Source organism: Grus americana, chromosome 9 (genome assembly GCF_028858705.1).
Source record: "Grus americana isolate bGruAme1 chromosome 9, bGruAme1.mat, whole genome shotgun sequence".
Taxonomy (NCBI): Eukaryota; Metazoa; Chordata; class Aves; order Gruiformes; family Gruidae; genus Grus; species Grus americana.
This window is the reverse complement of record NC_072860.1, coordinates 28684796-28702593: the sequence shown is the minus strand read 5'-3', so window position 1 is coordinate 28702593 and position 17798 is coordinate 28684796. Positions and strand designations below refer to the sequence as shown.

General features: G+C 53.1%; 1 protein-coding gene across 1 annotated transcript; it reads left to right on the top strand.

Annotated features, from left to right (window-relative positions):
• The first annotated feature begins 2895 nt into the window (after positions 1 to 2895).
• On the top strand, positions 2896 to 7404 carry SUCNR1 (succinate receptor 1). The gene is made up of 2 exons (XM_054835324.1): positions 2896 to 3055; positions 5067 to 7404. The coding sequence occupies exons 1-2, from the start codon at positions 2945 to 2947 to the stop codon at positions 6009 to 6011; spliced, it is 1056 nt and encodes a 351-aa protein (XP_054691299.1). The 5' UTR covers positions 2896 to 2944; the 3' UTR covers positions 6012 to 7404.
• The last annotated feature ends 10394 nt before the right edge of the window (positions 7405 to 17798 follow it).

Sequence of the window (17798 nt, the reverse complement as noted above, 5' to 3'; positions counted from 1 at the left end):
GCAGCTATCTACATAGGACCTGTGGCTTCTTTCTCTTTCTAGTTGCGCTTTAAAAAGGAGAAATACAAATTTTGGCTTAAATTTAAGAACTGAAATTGTACTTCAGTTATATTTGCTAAACTTACAATTTCCAGGAATTCTGACTTCTGACAAACGTATTTGACGCGAACGATATAGCTGTTTCTAAATAGTATTTTTTAAAAGCAGCCGTCCTACGCAGCTATGTCAAAACGAGCTGGGCTTGTCGGAATTGCCACACAGCGTGCGGCGGGGAGGCACGCGTTCCCAGATGAACGCTAGCAGTAATTTCCGGTCCGCAGCGACTGTTGATGCACAGCCGTTTGCGTGGGGTGGTTGCAGCACGCTGATCCCCCCGTGCCTGGCTGGGGGTGCTGCCCGGCCCCAGCTCGGGTTTTCTCTTGCGGCCAGCGGACGAGACTGAGCCCTGGCCGGGATCCGGGCGCCGTCCCCGGCTGCCGCAGCCGTTGCAAACTGCCGCGTTTTCGCTGCTCCTGCTACCCGTATTGTGAAATTAAAAGTGCGACGGGGAAGTGGCGTGTTCTGCACCCAGCCTCCAGCACCCTTAGTTAAAACTGGGTGTAGAACCGGCGTCTTCTCTCCTGGTTCCCGCGACTCTGACTTAAAGAGCGAGGCAGGCGATTGCCCTTGGCGGGCCTATTTCGGCTGCGATGTCCCGTTTGGCCTGAGCGCTCAGACACCACCACAGCACCTCGCCTGCCTGTCCCCAGCGATGCTCCTGCCGGGGCGGCAGCCGGACCCCCTGCCCGTGCCGCGGGGACCGCTGGTGCTGCGGGACGGGATGGGACGGGACGCGTGGGGAGGTCCCTGCCTCTGGTCCTGAACCTGCCCAGCGCTTCTTGCCTCGTTTGGTTAATCTCGGAGCAGAAATTCAGAGGGATCTTTTAAAGCTCAGTCTTTCACGGGCACTCCTCTTTCTTCTTGCACTTTTTCAGAATGCACTTTTTGTCTGGAGCGTTGGATCCTTTTCTCCTGAGCGCCCACTCGTCGAGCTCCTTCAGTGCTGCAGGGCTACTGCGTGCATGGAGAGGAGAAAAGAAGCAAACCTTATCATCTCAGTCCTTCGTATTTCCTTCTGAAAAGGAAGGAAGACGCTTTCAAAAGCGATTTTAGTTAGCCGTGTTTGCAGATAACCGCAGAGCTTTGCTCTGAAATGCTCTCCATGGCAGTGACCCCCTGGAGATGGCTCGATCCCGGGCCGGTCAGGATGTGACCGTGCGCTGTTACCTGCAGTGTCAGGAGCGGGGATGAGCCTGGGAAGATCACAACCCCGAGACCGAGGGGTCCACCCGAGAACTGGGGGTACCCACCCCAGCAGTGCCTGTGGCTGCCACGTCCCTTCTCCTGGGCACGACCTCCGCTGCGTTCCCAGGGCAGGGACCATCCAGCCGGAGCACAGCACCGCTGTCGTCACCCGGCTTGTGCTGCAATCCCCGGGGCTGCGCTCCTGCCTGAGGGTGGCCTTCCCTCGAGCACCCGAGCTGTACAAGGGCTAACCCAGCTTTTTTAGATGCACTTTCAACATCGGCCCTTCGCTCCAGTTTGCCGGCCCCCTGCGAGGGATGAAGCAGCAGCTCGGGGTTGTGGGGAGCCGCGCACCCAGCTCACGGCAGCGTGGGCACCGCCCGTGTGTTCCAGATGCCGCGTGCGCTCTAAATACTGCACAAATGGCCTGGTCTTGCTGGGATCGGATGAAGCAATGAGGTGTCGGTGCGTGCGTTGCAAATGCACGGCCATCTGTTTGAGCGCAGTAGTAGCTGGTTCGGTGTCTGCCGGCGATTCTGAGCAAGCTGCCGTTAACGGGTGACTAAAGCAGGTTTGGCTTGTTTACTAAAGGGGCAATTAATAAGCCCTGCAAAGTGCTGGGATTCTGTTTGTCCTGCAAAGTAGACCTTGCGACTGTAAATGCAGTCCCGCAGCCTGCGTACAGGGCGAAACGTTTTCTCCGCAGCAGGCTGAAAAGAGCTGCACTTCTTCCCTGAGCCAGGAAAGAAAGACTGATCCTTCTGTGTTTGGTCATTAATGTATATCGGCAGGTCACGCGGCAGCAGCTTTTGGGCTTGAAACCTCGCTTAGAGCATGCTTATGCACGGCAATAAAAGTCGAATGGAAGTACATGAAAGCTTCGATTGCACAGTGCGGGATTTTCTAAAAATCCTCCCCTGGATACAAACCTGCCCTGTAGCAGTGGAAATCCCAGACGTGGGTCAGCCACCCGATCACGTGCAACCCAAAACACAGCTGAGATCGCTCTCCTGCTCGTTTTTATGCAAGAAAGCTGCAGCACCCTCACTTTCTCGTCCAACAGTCGGCACTTTCAGCCGGGACGCACAGGCGGGGCATGCCCTGCCCCAAGGAATTCAAACCTCATCTTTTATGGGAAACTTCGGAGGAGTGGAAGGCAGCGGTCTGCAGGTAAAAATACAATCAAAACCACATGTAAAAATACCGCTGTGTCATTTGAGACCAAGAAAGGATTTTTGTGCTGCTACAAACTGCTTCGGGCGCATTAGTTGCAGTGGAGCGGAGTCATTTTGCATTAGCGGCGTTTAGTCCCTATTACATGGCAACGACGAATAAGCTTTGAAGCATTAAAATGCGTTACCATATGAAAGCTAAGTGCTGCTCTTTAGCGCTCTGCTTTAATATAATTACAACGTGTTGTTTTGAATGGTTTGCTACCTATAGAAGGTGACTGAGCTGCCGCTTCTGCTGCGCTGACCCACGGTGCCGAGCCCCCCCCCAGCAATTTCCAAACAGCCCTGTGCAAGAAGGAAGTGTTTTTTGCTGCTCTCCTTGGCTCGGCACACATTTTGCAGTGCTCTCCTCCCACAAAAACTGCTCCCGTGGGCTGCTCAGCCAAACAAATCGCTCCTTTGCCTTGACTCATTAATGATTGAATCATATGCAAACGAGGCTAAACGGCGATGCTGCGCTGCGCTCCAGGGATCCCAAAGTTCTCGCCAAGCCTGGTCCAGGAGTGCTGATGGAGACGCAGCGCCCAGCCCTGGGGATGGTAAGGTGTCCTGCGCCCGAGAGCCGCGGCTTCTCGAGGAGACTCTGGCGAGACCGTGGCTGAATGAACCCTGTCATTGTTTTACCCTGCCTGCTTGCTTTAAAACTGATTAATCAGTCTTTTTCTGACAGCTACCTAACTCAATCTATCTGTCGATACAGTAATTTCAAAAATTATTATTGGTATTTAAAGTGCTAACGTTCGTGCAGCGGTTCCTAGAATTAAAATCTCACTGAAGTGCCGAGTTTCTTCTGAGGAGCGGGAACAGGCGGGTGCCGCGGGAGGAGGCTCTGGCCAGAGCCAGCGTCCCTGGCTCCATCACGGCTCTCCTGCAGCGCTCGCTGCGAGCCTCGCTGTCTGCTGGATGTGACTGCCACGCGTTGTGCGTGCCGTGCTTTGCCTCCTGATCTACCCTTAAGCACAAATGCGGTGCTCTGAGAGCAGAGACTCGTAACGCATTCCAGACACCAGAAAACTTTAAAATACTTACAATTACACGATTTGTGGTGACTGTCTTTAGCAGATCTTGTGGCAGTCACGTTGCTGCTCTTTGAGAGCTTAGACTTAGCTTGATTTCAGTTTTAATCTATATCCCATTTTTCTAACGTTTAGTTCTCCCCTGCTTTCTAACCGTTTCGCTAACGTGAGCCGCAGGCTCCGGCTCCGAGCTCGGGAGTGCCCCTGCGGGGGGTGCGGGTGCCTTTGCCTGAGGAGGGACAGGAGGGAGCGCTTGAGATCCCACTCTATTTCTTCCCCTGAGGCACACAGGGGTTTTTTCAGCCCACCTCTAGAAAGAAAGCAAAATTTGTCCTCAGGCAAACTCACACCTGGCGCAGCTTCCTAGAAAGCTTTGCTCCTGAGAGAATACCGAGCGTGCTGCTTACCGCCAGCGGAAAGGAGCAGCGCTGCTGGGAGCCAAAGGGAAAATGACCTGGCAGCGCGGGACGGGGGCACGGTGCTGGCGGCCCTGCCGGCAGCGCTCCCGGCTGCAAGCAGCCACGCGTTCGCCAGCGCATCGCTCCGCGTCGCACCGGCAGGGAAGAGCCGCTGCTGCGGGCACCGCGTGTGCGCGGGGCGTGTGCTCACAGAAGTTGTGAGCTGCGCTGGAGTAAATCGCACGCGCTGTTCTCGCTTCGTAGGAGGTTACTAGCAGAAGTGACCTAAGTTAGTGAATTTGGCTTGGAAGGTGTTTTGTCCTGGTCTTGGCTGCGCTGTCCCCTCGACTGCAGCCGCTTTCGTATCCACGAGGACTCAGTCGTAGCTGAACCTTCCCTTCTTGAAAGGGCTTTTTGTAGAAAACAGAAGAGAGTTGTAGAACCCCAGGAGCAGAAATGCCCGGTGTCTGCAGGAACGGCTCGGAAATCCTCCGGCATGCCCGCCGTGATGCACAGGATGCGCGCTTCATCCTCACGGCGCTTTCCGTGCAATTCTGGTACTGAGTTACTGGCAAAACCGTACAAAGCATGTGATGAATGGTTCGATTAATTTAATAAACGTGTCATCTCCCGACTGCTTATTGAATTCCGAGTAACGCCGTCACGGCATATTGCAGCTAATGAGTTGATCCTTTATCGATCTTGACTTCTGCTTTAGAGATGAGTGAGGAGACCACGGGACAGGGGTTGGGTAACAGGGAGGCAGATGACTTCCAGCAAGGGCTGTGACAAAGCGGTGACAGGCCGGTTGCAGCTAGCCTCTGGGACTGCTGTGGGCTTAGACAAGCGCCAGCGGCATGTTATGGCAGATGCCTTCAGGTGATGCTCTGCAAACGCCTGACGCGGGCTTTTGCTCACGCAAGTTTTCATCTTGCTCAGTAACTCTGCTCAGTAGCTGAAAGTAGAAATCTCGTGTGCATAAGGGACATTCTTCGAGGTCCAGTCTCTACTTACCAGATAAGCCGTAAGGAAATGGCATGCTATATTCACCTACTACAGCAACAATATAAAAATAGCCCTGCAATGATCTTTGACTAATTTTTGAGTTTTGTTTTTTTTTTCTTTTGACTTTCCAGGCTGGGAACGAGACAGGTGGCTGTTTGCTGACGGACAGAGTGCTAGAAAAGTATTATCTTTCCACCATGTACAGCCTTGAGTTCATTTTAGGCTTCGTTGGAAACACCGTTGTTATGTTCGGCTATATCTTCTGCCTGAAAAACTGGAAAAGTGGCAACATCTACCTGTTTAGTTTATCGTTATCAGATTTATTATTCCTGTGTACTCTTCCAATGCTCGTTAACAACTACTCCAGAGATTACTGGGCAAAGGAGAGCATCTGGTGCCACTTCAACAGATTCCTGTTGCATGCAAACCTCTATAGCAGCATCCTTTTCCTCACCATGATCAGCATTGACCGATACATGCTCCTAAAATACCCTTTCAGAGAACACTTTCTACAGAAGAGGGCAACGGCCTTTTTCGTGTCTGTTGCCATATGGATTTGGGTGTTACTGGAGCTGCTGCCGCTACTGTATTTCCTGGAGCCTGTAACGCCCAACAACAAGTGTCTCGATTACGCGAGCTCTGGAGACCCCGTGAAAAGCCTCGGCTATAGCATATTTCTGACTGTCTTTGGGTTCCTTGTCCCTCTCTTGATCATGTGCTGCTTCTCTGTGAAGATAGTTCTTTTTCTTAAAAACAGGAGCGAGCAACTCCGTTCTCTCCTGACACTCGAAAAGCCTCTTACTCTAGTCATCCTCACAGCGGCCATCTTCTCGCTGCTCTTCACTCCCTATCACGTAATGCGCAACGTCCGACTTGCTTCCCGAATACCAGCTCTGAACGTACCCGTGTGCACGCAGGACGTCATCAACATCATTTACATCATCATGAGACCCATTGCGTTTTTGAATAGTGCCATTAATCCTGTTTTTTATTTCTTAATGGGTGACCACTTCAGAGAGATGCTGATGGCAAAAATAAGGCAGCTCTGGAGCAGGCTGACAACCACGCAGAAATGAACCAGTAAGGAGAGCTCGTGCAGTGGGAGATGGGGGGGAGTGTTCACCAGTGTACAGTGCCCTTTTTTTAGATAACTTTATTTGTGCTCTAGAATATGCGTGAGCTGATTGTGTTCCTCTAAATGCACTTGTTATCTTATTGCACAGGAGACCTCCTCCTGCTAATCTGACTCCAGCAAACCAGAAGTGATGCTCGCTCACAGCAGTACAGCAGGAAACCGTGCTCTCACAGCAGCATACGCTGTGGCCTGTTAATATTGTAAATAGAAGGTCATCACGGTGGTTCTTAGAGGGAGAATAACGCTGCTCTCGGACGGCTTCTTCATGAGCCATAACTTGATGCGGGACTGGCCCTAGGCATGGATAAAATGTGCCAGGGGCACGAATTCACGTGGTCGATCAAGGCTGAGTCTTCTTTGTAGAAGCGTTTGCAAACTCTGCATCTCCCGGGAGGTTTACCTTTCAGAATACATAGCTGGGACAATTTCCATTTCCAGCTGATTTGGCGAGGGCTGGCGCCTCGGATGTGGCAAAGCAGGAGGGTATGCGAACGGCTGGGCGGGACGCTGTGTCGGCACTGCAGGAGGGGTTTTGTTTGTGATGAGGAGTGCAGGAAGCTGTAACGTTTGGCTGCCGGTCTTACGAACATTTCATGGAAGCCCCGAGACAGCGGAGGTGTGTGCGTGTGCAGACAGGTTCTCTCACACTTTGATATCAGAGCTAGATTAAGCTTGCAGAAGTAGAAATAAGAAAATCTGTCGGTTTAGTTCTTAGCTGAGATTTGCCTTTGTACATCACTGGGACAGCTACGCAAGCTCATACTGGCATTTTTGCATTCACTTGTCAAAGTATAGATTTACTTCACCATAATTTAATTGCCTGTAAGTGCGAGCAGAATGCACAGCTTGAAGCAGAATTTGGACCTCACAGTTCAAACTTCATTAACAGTGCCAATAATGAACCGGGAGCTAACGAGGAGCCAGTTCTCCGCCTGAGATCCCTGCAGAATCGTTGCAGCAGCAGCACTTACTCTCCAATTGACTGTCCTGACTCCAGATGTTAAGGGCAGAGAGCCACGGAGTAATAAGCCTGTACGAGCTTGGGCTCGGGAAGGACCTGCCGAGCGGGGACAGCGCCGGGGCGGGCGCAGTGGGGGCAGCAGTGCGGGCAGGGTGCAGGCAGCCCCTCCTCTGCCTGTGTTCCAGCCGGTGATGGAGGAGCCCCCGGCGATGCACGAGGCGAGCGCTGCCCAGGGGCTCGCTGCTCCCCCGGGCATGGAGGAAGGACCACCGGTCGTGTCTCATCAGAGACCACTTTATTTCTGCTTTCTGATGTGTCGTTCATCTGCAATACACTTAAATGTTTCATTGATACCTGCCTGAAAAATAAGCTGTGAATCCTGTTAAAAAAAAAAAACAAAAAACCCTCCTTTGTGTTGCGTATTTTGTTTCACGTGCTATTCTCTTTAACCTCCACGGAGCCACTCTACCTGCCTTTTTCCTGTGCACAGTAAGACCTAAAAGTCTGTGAGCAAAAGCACTCACTTGGCTCAATTTGAGGGATAAAGAAGCCTCTTTCCTCTGCGAGTGTCTCACACAAACACCCGTGCCAGCGTTCCCCTGGGGTGCCCGCGGCACACGCTGGGTGCTGCACCCAGGCCCCCTCGGGGCACCCGCGGAGATCCCCGAGCTCAGGGCGATGCTGCGGGAAGGAGGTTGCCGTCACCTCGCACGAGCGTCTCCTGCGCCGCTGCCCGTGGGTTTGCCGTGGAGGGCTGGTCCCGCACCCCCAGCAACGCTGCTGCCCGGCCCCGGCAGCGGTTCCGGCGCTGGAACAAGCGCAGCGTTGGGGGTGGAAACGGCGCCGGCGGGGAGAGGGGTGTCCGGAGCGCTAACCAAAGCTGTGACTGGAGAGAAATGTGGGTAAATCCTTATTTTCTTCCCTCTCTTTTGTAACAAATCTTTGCACACAAATCACTAAATCACTCTGGTGGTGGTGGAAAAAAGATCTGTTGTGTGTTAGGGCAGCATGGCCTGGAACAGACAGGGCTGCACCTGAGTTTCCGTTAGAAATACGTCCTGTTTTTGTAAGGACCTGCACCAAGAGCCATTATTCACCCGGGTGTGACGTCGCACGTGCTCAGCCCAATGCAGAGGAAGCTCCGAGCAGAATTTCTAACATTGGGCCAAATACTCCCTTGTTACAGTTGGAGTCTATGCCTTAAAGGGAATTTTCTTCCCAGGAAGGTGCCCCACAGCAATACATGTTAAGCTGAAACACCTTTGCTGTGCTCACCTCTGCCTTTTCAGGTTGACAGAAGAGGACTTTTCAAAGAAGTGTTTATTTTCTAAAACTGTGGCTATTTGGGGCTTTCCCGTATCAGCTCAGTGGCTTCTTTTTCTTGTGAACGGGCTTACGTGGGGCGCAAGAGGAGCTGGTGGGTTTTGGTTTTTTTAAAACACGTACATAATCCCATAGCAGAAGCGGAAAGGCCGCACACGCTCCGTCTGGACACGCTGTTTGCGTTTAACCGTGTTCCTGCATTAGCGGTCTGTGGTCGTCAGCTCCCGCCTCTGACTGTCTGTATTCGCGTTCGCTGCTGCCATCCATTTGGGGCTTCAGAGAGGACGTGAAAAGAGTGGTTTGTCGTTTTCAACACAAACCCACCTTCTGTGTAGCCTCAGTCCTTACGTGCGTCTCACGTAGGAACCTGCCAAACCGAATGCAGCGCCTATCGCTCCGCGGCGCGGCAGATTGCACCTTCTGTCGCCTGTTACGCAGCCGAGTTGCTCACAACACTCGTGTGATAAAGTGGTAAATATTGTTAATCCTGGAGTACCACGCTCGGCTCGGTTTGCGATCCACGCGGTGTTCCCGGGTTTACGCAGGCGGCTCCGTGGCAGGAGGCTCACTGTGGGTGCCGGTGCCCCGGCCCGTTGCGGGCAGTTTGCCGCGTGCGCCCGTCCTTCTCGGCGGCCGTGTTTCTCGTCTGGTGATCACCATCCCCTTCCCAGGGTATGAAAACATCTTTCTGCACCTTTTGCTGTCACGGGGCAGTTTTGCGATACCGGCCGTCCCCTTCCTGCCACGCGACGGCCGTACGTGCCGGGCAGCGGGACGGCAGCAGCCCCCGTTGTGCAAGCGCCGGTTCGGCACCGCGCCTCGCGGCGGAGGGGGAAGCGGAGGGAAGGGGTTGCGGGGCGCTGGTTCAGGCCCCACGCTGAAGGCGGGGCAGGAAGGAAGGGGAAGGCAGAAGAGAAATAAAACGTCTGCCTGTGAGCCGCTTTCCAGCTAACAGCTTGTGCAACGCCGAGCTCACGTATTCTGCCAGCCCGGCCCCCCCAGCAGCTGCGGGTGCAGGGGGCGGATGAAGACAGGCAGCTTCCCCTCCAGCCGCGCTGGTAATTTGAATGCATTTAATTAGGCCTGTACGAATCTGACATGGTAAAGCCGCCGCCTGCTTTAACGATACCAGAAAACACATCTCTGCCCCTTCAGCGAGCAGGCGGGGCGGCAAGGCTTGCCGGGGTGCGTGGCTGACCCTGCCCGACGCCGGCCCCAGCTCGTTCCTGCCCGCGTGTGGGCACGGGATGCTCCCGGGCAGGCGCGTCTCGCCGGCGCCGAGGCACGAGGACACGGTGCTGTCACAGCGCGGTCAAAGCAAGGCCTGGGTTTCCCATTGGCACGCGTCGGCAGCGATTCTGGTACTGCCAGGGCGGTGACTCTGGGCTCCGCATATAAATCAGGAAGAAACTTATGGGTTTGCTTTTGGGGTTTTCAGCAGAAAACAGTTGTGCAGAAGCTCACGTTGCGTGGAAGGTCTGGGTTAAGATGTTCTTCTCAAGGCTGGCTTTGCTGGAAGAGGAGGCACCGCCACCCAACGCCACCCAGGCGTCACTGCCCTGGTCCTGCCAGCTCTGGCCAGCGCCCGGCTCCGCGGTCCTGCCCGGGGTTGGGGAGAGGCCAGCCTGAGCCCTGCGACAGGGCTGGAGCCACGGGCACGCCAGGTGCCACTGCCCGCTCCCCACCAGAGATGCATCTGTACTGCACGTGGCCGGGTGATCGGTGTCCAGGAGGTGATATTTTTCTTTGTAAACAATGCGTAGCGACAGGTCTCATGGATTAGTAGGTTCAGTTGTTTGTTTTGCTGTGTCCATTAAGGTGAACAGGGTCATCTGCTCCTTTTTAAGTGCATTGAATCACTAAGGATACTGCCCTGTGTACACAGCGGTGTCGCGTGTACCCACACGGCCATTCCCCGTCGGCTTGGTACCCAGCAAGTAATCACCATCTCTAAATATACACTCTTTCTATTAATATATGCTATATATCCGTCATAAAAAAGGTGCAAAGTTAGAAACTAGTGCCTGTGCATCTGAGCGCCCAGCACTACTTACTAGAACTCCCACACGTTATATCCACGGGGTTTTTTATAATAGCGATGCTATTATTTCTCTAGTATCTGTACTGATCATATCATGGTGCATGAAATTTTAAAAGACACAGGCTAGCTAATTAGAAAATTGGTTATTAATTGCATTTAGCTGAAATTCGGAAGGACTGCAATAGCTCTAACTTCAGCAGGAACAGGCTGGCATCTGTTAAGCTCTTTGTTGTTTCTATGCAATTAAACTGCAAGAATAACCTGCAAAAACCAGACCAACGATTTCCTATGCGTGGTAGCCTCAAGCTGCTAACAGGGACGCAGGGCCGAGCACTGCTGCTCCGGCGCGGGGTCTGAGGGCCGTGGCGTGAGCGGGGCCAGGCTCGGCTGGGCGCAGGCTCCGTGCCCCGCATTTCCCCTCTGGACCCAGGTCCTGCAGCCCAACCCAAAACCTGCGTTCAGTTCCCACAAGCGAGCGGGATCTGGAGCCGCAGAACAAGAAACTGGAAATATTTGCATTCCCTGACTAAGCAAACTACATCCTGAGCGCTCGCTCCCTTCCCGAAGAGGAGGCCAAGCCCCGGAGCTGGCACCTTCCTTGGCCACGCTCAGCAGCTTCCCGCGCCGTGCGCGCACGGCTGGTTTGTCGAGGGTTGAGCCGGGCTCTGCCTTTCGACGCTCCCCAAAGGCGGACCTGGCCCAGGTAACCTCGCGTCCCGCTGCAAGGCGGGGGTCCAAGCTGTAACGGAACCGGCAGCAGGCAGTATTTGCCTTTACAAACTGTCTGCTGAAATCTCTGAAACTGCTTTGAGACGCGGGATTATAAATCCCAACGCTTTTGCAAACCGTCCCTCCCAGCACTACCTATTGTACTGGGTTGCAGCACTTACGGATCCAGGCAGCGTGTAAACCCAGCACCTTCTGAGATGTCTCATGGCAGGTAGTATTTTCCATTTCACATATTTTTGCCAAAATTCCACACTGGTGACAGCTGGTTTGTGTCTCGTATTGTCATTTTCAATGTTTCCTTCTTTTTAATGTCTTCACTGCGTACTCCAGCAGTTGGGCTTGTGGCCTCCCGAGATGCAGGAAGAAGAACTTAGATTTTATTGACCATTTATTCTAAGACCAGCTGTTGTTTAATCCCAGGAAATATTTTCTATTTAATAATATAAAAATACATACTATGGTAGGGTCATAGGACAACTCAGGGTAGAAGGGACCGCAGGAGAGCATCTAATCCAACCTCCTGCTGAAAGCAGACAGCCGTGAGGTCAGACCAGCGTATCCGCAGCTACGGGGAATGGCAAGTCTGATGTCACTCTATGTGAAGAATTAGATATAAAACAGATGTAAAGATATATAGCCAAAATAAAAATCCATGTTATTTCTATAATGAAGTTTTAGAACCAATCTATCGAGAATGGAAGAAGACAATGAATTCTAAATGCCAAGCAGTACCGATTAGCTCCTTCCGGAAGGAAGATGCGGCAGAGGACGTTCATGCTGCGTACATCACTGGCGTTGGAAAACATAGGAGCGGGGAAGAGATGGCAGCGATCGTATGGAGCTGCAGCTATAAAGTAAAGCCACACGGTAAGAAACCCTTTGCGCACGCAGCGCAGCCCAGAGCTTTGCGCTCGCTTTTCACTGAGCCAGGACTGGGAAGGAGCCTGCGCCCCAGCTCGGTCGCACACCCGAGAGCCGAGCTCTCCGTGCTCTCCTGTGGCTGAAAGGCAGCACTGCAGCAGCTCGCGGGGCTTACAGCAAAGGCAGGGACGCAAAATGAAGTTTAATAACCTCTTAGTAACCCTGTTTCTGGTTTTATCCTGATTATATGACGCTGATTAACATAACAAATTAATTTTAAGCCTTTCAATAATCCGAAACTGTGACACCTGCAGCTTCTGCATCGCCTAGCCGCACGTGAGTGTCGCACCAGCAGCACCAGCAGCACGAGCAGCAGCGGCAGCCAGGTCCTCCTCTCCGCAATCACCCCCGGCTCCCTGCCCTGCTCGCTCAGGCTGCTGCGGCAGACCTACCCTTTTCTTCTCTTGGACCTCACAAAAGCCGTTCTGCTTAGCTTGGGAGCTCCTGGACAGACCCCGGACACTTTGGGTGATTTTATGGCCCGTTGGGCCCTGGTCCCTGTCACCTCCCGAGATAATCCTGGTTTGTACCTTTGATTTAGTGGCAGTCTCCAAAATCCCCAGCTACTTCCACTTCCCCAAACTAATTAGTGAAAATTCTGATCACTACACATTTTAATATGGTGCTTCTGGTCTTGCAATTTAAAATAGCAAAAACATGGTAAAAAAAGGATTCCTTACAGAAATTATCCTGAAAATTAATAAATAGTCAGTAGCATCTGGCTATAAAAGCATGAAAGTTTCTTTCCAAACCAGCTAATATTCAAGAGGACTGTTCTCTTCCCTCCGAAGTTACTCTCTGCAGGTGTACCTGCTTGGCTTTCACGGGAGGTCTCAGGGCCTTTGCATGAACCAGCCCCATTGCACTTCACAGGTGAAATGCGTAATTCTATAAAAACCAGCCTAAGGGCACAGCCCTGCTCCCCCAGCCTGGGGTGTCAGGGGGCTTCCAGCTCTGTGAGTCCTTGCAGGCTTTTTGGCTTTGTTTTGTACATCCTCGGTGACGCTGAGATAAAAATCTCCATGCTGAAGTTGCACGTGTGTGCTCTGTCTTTGTACTGACTAGTACAAGTATACCGAGTGACGTGCAGACAAATGTACCCAGAAACACCCAAACCACAAGCTCTTCTCAGGGGTAAGTATTGCTTAGGCTGAGCCGAGCGGGGCTGAGCCCGGGTGCAGGTGTGGGGTAGGTGAGGTGGGCTGTGGGTGCGGGTCCCCCCGGCAGAGCCACTGCTGTGCCCGTGGCCCTGGACCAACGCTGGTGCTGCCCTGAGCGCCCCGTCCCGGCCATCTCCTGCCCCGCCTGGGCGCAGCAGCAGCAGCACCTGCATGGGTGGGAAACACCGGCACCGGGCTTTGGTTTGGGTCCAGCTGCGGGGTTTTGATTTCATTTTGTCTTCCCTCGTTTTGGGTGGGGACAGAACACTCAGCCTCCAGAAGAAGAGGAATTCAGCTGTGAGTCAGACTGAAAACAGTCCAAGTATGTTTTAGTGGCGGTAAGTGATCTAAAAATAAATGTTCCTTGCGAGGAGCAATGCTGGGTACAGCAAGGGGTCCCGTCCCAGCACCTCGGCTCTCCCCAGCGCTGGGGCATGCTCCGAGCCGTCTGCTTTCCCAGTCAAATGCAGAAGCCAAGGTATCGGGCTGCCTTCATTCACTGTTTTTAGGTGCCTGATGTGTCAGTCTGACAGAGGGAGAGTTGATTTTCGGGATACGCCTGGCTTTAGGGGAAGGACCCACCTTCTGATGGGAATCAGAACTGGCTCCGGACCCATCTGTCAGAGCAGGAGGCTGAAAAATGCATGAGTATATTTTTTATTCATTCAAAAACCAAGCAGAGCTGAGCTCCTCCGCAGCTCAGAACATGTAAAATATCCTGCAATGTTTTTTCTTGCATTCTGCGGGAATTTCCAGGATTTCCCTCTGTGCCCATTGCCTCTTGCCCGGCAGTGCCGCTCCCTGGCACACCTGCACCGGGGACAGGAGCCCCGCTCCTTTCTCCGGCAGGGCTCTACGCCAAAGCAGCTTCTGCTCTGCCTTATTTTAATCATTATTTATAAGAATATCTTTCCAGAAGAGCAGGATTGCCCGCAGGCTGCCGCAGTGGCTGTGGGGTTAGTGCCGTGCCACGCGAAGGCTGGCTGCCTGCAGCGTTAACAAAACGTCCTGGAAACTCGACGCGAGCTGTGCCCCGCTGTGATTTAACCGTGCCGGGTGGCTGCCCCGCTCCCGTCGCCGCGTGCTGGCACCCTCCTGCGTGAAGAGTCACGCCGGTGTAGTCCTGCCAGTGCAGCTGGAGATGTTTAACTACTGGTGTTGATAGCGAGATCAATTCCACTGACTTCTGCTTGTTTTCAATTAGGTTTCCACTTTGTAAAAATATTTAAGCTAAATAAGCTTCCTGAAGCCCAGGAGGAACTTAATTCTGTAAGAGAGTCTGTAAGCCAGCCAAACGCGCTCCTTCGCTTGTTTAAATGCTGTCACCTCGACAGCACCCCCCAGGTCCAGGGACAGCACCTGAGGGCGCAGCACAACGCGTGCGGAGATGCTTCTATTTTAACACGCGTGTTCGAAGCAGCTTTGTAGCAAGCGGTCAGCAGCACAGGGGTCTGACCCAAATGCGCGAACACCCTAAGGACGGGATGTTGCAGGTGACCGATGTCATGCGCAAGGCGGCTGCTAGACTCGTCTTTGTACTTTTCTGTGCCTTGTCTTGGTTCTGATCCACATAAGGGAAACCAAACATTTGACTGCTGCTTTTGACTCGCGTTGTCTATTCCTGCACTCTTACTTCACTTCCTGACGTAGTCACATAAGAATTGCAGGATGGAAAGTCTGATGGATAACCTGCCAGTTGAAATAATTAAGTCATTTGATAAATAAAAGCAATTTGGCTGTTGCGTGCCGACTTTGAAATAAATTCTGCACTCTCAGCTACTGTAAGGCTTGGTCTCACGAATTCTTTTTCCTTCCTGGCGACCCACTTTGTTTTGGGGAGCGCAGCTGGGAAGCAGACAAGGCGGCTCGATTCCCTCCGTCTGGAGGGGCAGATGGAGCCCGTGCCTTGCGCAGCCCAGCTCTGCAGGCAGCCGGGGCCGTACGCTGCGGGTGCTGCCTGCACCCTGCCCGGCCGGGGGACGAAGTGCTGGGGCAGGGCGCTGGGGAGCGTCCCGCCGCCTGGGTGAGGGGCTGGGGCGGCCGGAGGAGGGGATGAATCCCACCGAGCCCAGCGCCGCGGGCTCCCCGTCCGACAGGGCGTAACAGCTCGGCGGGGATTCCGTAGGAGCCGCGATGCTGGCTGCCTGCGTGCACGAGGACCCCCAGCCCGACGCCGCCTGAAGCTGCGGGTGGGAGCACCCAGAGAGCTGTGCACGAGGAAAGAGCCAGCTGCAAAGGTGAGAATGAGATTACATTTCTCAAATGTCTTTTACTGACGAACTGCAGCAGGAAATTTCACTGCTGCATGTGGCATTTCTTGCAAAAGCCTTGTTAGGTGATGTGCTGGAGAGACAAAGCTCGTATGAGCATTTTGTGTGGGGGGTTGTGGTGTGAACCATCAGATGGAAATATGGGTTGTTATAGAGAAACAAAGTGACCCAGTTTGGTTTATCTAGCAACGGAAATATATATTCAGTGTTTGCGCAGCAACGTGAGCGGGAACCGCTCTTTGCTAAGATGCTCGCTGTGACACAAGCGGGAGGACTGTGAAATGCGGTACGTGGAAGCGAAAGTGGGGTTAGCGTACAGGGCCCGTGGTCTTCTGCAGAGGCATATTGCTGGCTGAGTCTCTGCTGCATCAGTCCTGCACGACGGCGCAGGCTGTCCCTTCAAAGGCATCCTCTCCTCAACGTGGTCCTGAGGCGAGTGTGATGGAAACCGTAAGGCCATTAGTCTTCCAACGCTACGTCAAAACGCTATCCAACGGGAAACGAGATGGCCCTGCGGTGGGTGAAAAGGACCGGAGACTGGTGGCCCGCGCCTCTGACTGGTGGCTGCGCGCCAGCGGGGAACGTCAGAAATGCCGTCCCAGCACACACACGCCGTCTGTCCCACCCCGCGCCGGGGGACTGGGCTCTGCCGCTCTCGCCGCCCTTGCAGGCGCCAGCAGAAGGAGCCCGGGGGCAGCGTCCGAGCCTGGCGTCCTGCGGCATGGCGTGAAGGAGCTGCTCCCCGAAGGGATGCACCTGCGCTCGGGTGGCGAGGGGAGAGGCGCCTAAGGAATGATCTCGCTGCTCGGACGCAGCGGCAGCAGTTCGGACGCTGTATTTTCTGTCGCTGTACCTAGCCCCGAGAGCTGTCGAGGTGCCTGTGAGGTGGCCAGGCAGGCAGCGTGCTTCGAGGTGGCTTTGCAGCCTCTCCGAGCTCTTGGTCCCCGTTAACATCGCTGGTGGTGGACAAATAGGCAGGCGCAAACGCCGCTCCGTAAGCGGGCTGTTTGGTGGTGTGTGTTGGGGCTTTTCTCTCAGCTCTATCTCCATACGCTTGCCTTGGGCAAATCCTTGGTTAGGCTGAGAGGCCTTGGGCTCCGAGCGAAGCTGGGGGAAGCGGTGTCGCAAGGGCAGCGGCTCCGCGCTCGTGCGCGCTCGTGCCGAGCCGGGGGGCAGTTCAGTTCAGCCGCCTGCTGAAATGTCTGCGCTGCAAACGGGAGAGGTGGAGGAGAAGCCCCTGGGAGGGCAGCTTGGCCTCTGCTTGCACTGCTCCCTGAAAAAACTTGACAGAACAACAAGATAATCTAAATCTGGGTAATCGCCTGTGTTACTGTTTCATATCGACAGAACAGAAACCGCTCCTTGATGTTCTCTAATGACACACTTAAATTGTTAACCTGCTAACTTGAATTACGCTGCCTATTTGCGATGCTGGGAACTGAAAGAGCCAAGGCTAAAATTGACTGTAATTCTTAGGAACCAGATTTGAGCTATAGGGCTTGACAATAAAAAGAGATCAGTAAAGAGATCGATGATGTGCTGATTACTTGGCTGCTTCTGGGATACGGAGAAGCTGAAGTGCCTGTGCAGGTGCAGCTTTTGGGGATGGAAAAGATGCACTACCGAGTTATGTGGAAAGGGCGCCTAAAGTACTTCTTTCTTTGAAAATGATAACCCTTTATCATAGGGTGAGGATGACTTAAACTTGCAGGTTTTTGTTCAGTACAGATTTCTCCACTCTCAATTTAGGAAGGAAAGAATGTTTAAGTTGAGTACTTGTTGAAGAATTTGGGCTTTTTTTCCCTCGTGCAGAATAAGATGCTGAAATCTGCTGTTTCTTTATGTAGCTGCTCTTTTTTTTTTTCTTTTTTGGTAGTATTCAATATAAACTAAGATTTTAGAGATTTAACCTTGACAGTACAAGATTTCGATATATAGATCTATTTTCAGGGTATTTCAGTGTCATGCCTGCCTTTGTCTCTGTTAGAAGGGCACATGGCAAATGGTGCCCAGGCGGTGCTGGCAGAAGAAAGGGGTTTTGTGCACAGGATGCAAGTCTCAGGTGTAAAACTGAGCTCGAGCGTGTTTCGGCTGCGAATGCTTAAAATGGAACATAAATGCCCAAATCAGTAAATGAAGCATTGATCTGTTAATGTATTGGCCTTTCCATGATTTATCATCTGACGTTGACTAAGAACATCCTTGGCTATTGCCCTTCCTTTTCCTTAGTGATGTGTCATCGGTTTATTTTAAAACATTGGCCTGTGCTTTGCGCGGCACGTCTCGGCCTGTGGCCGTTGTAGAACGGCGATACCCGTGCCGT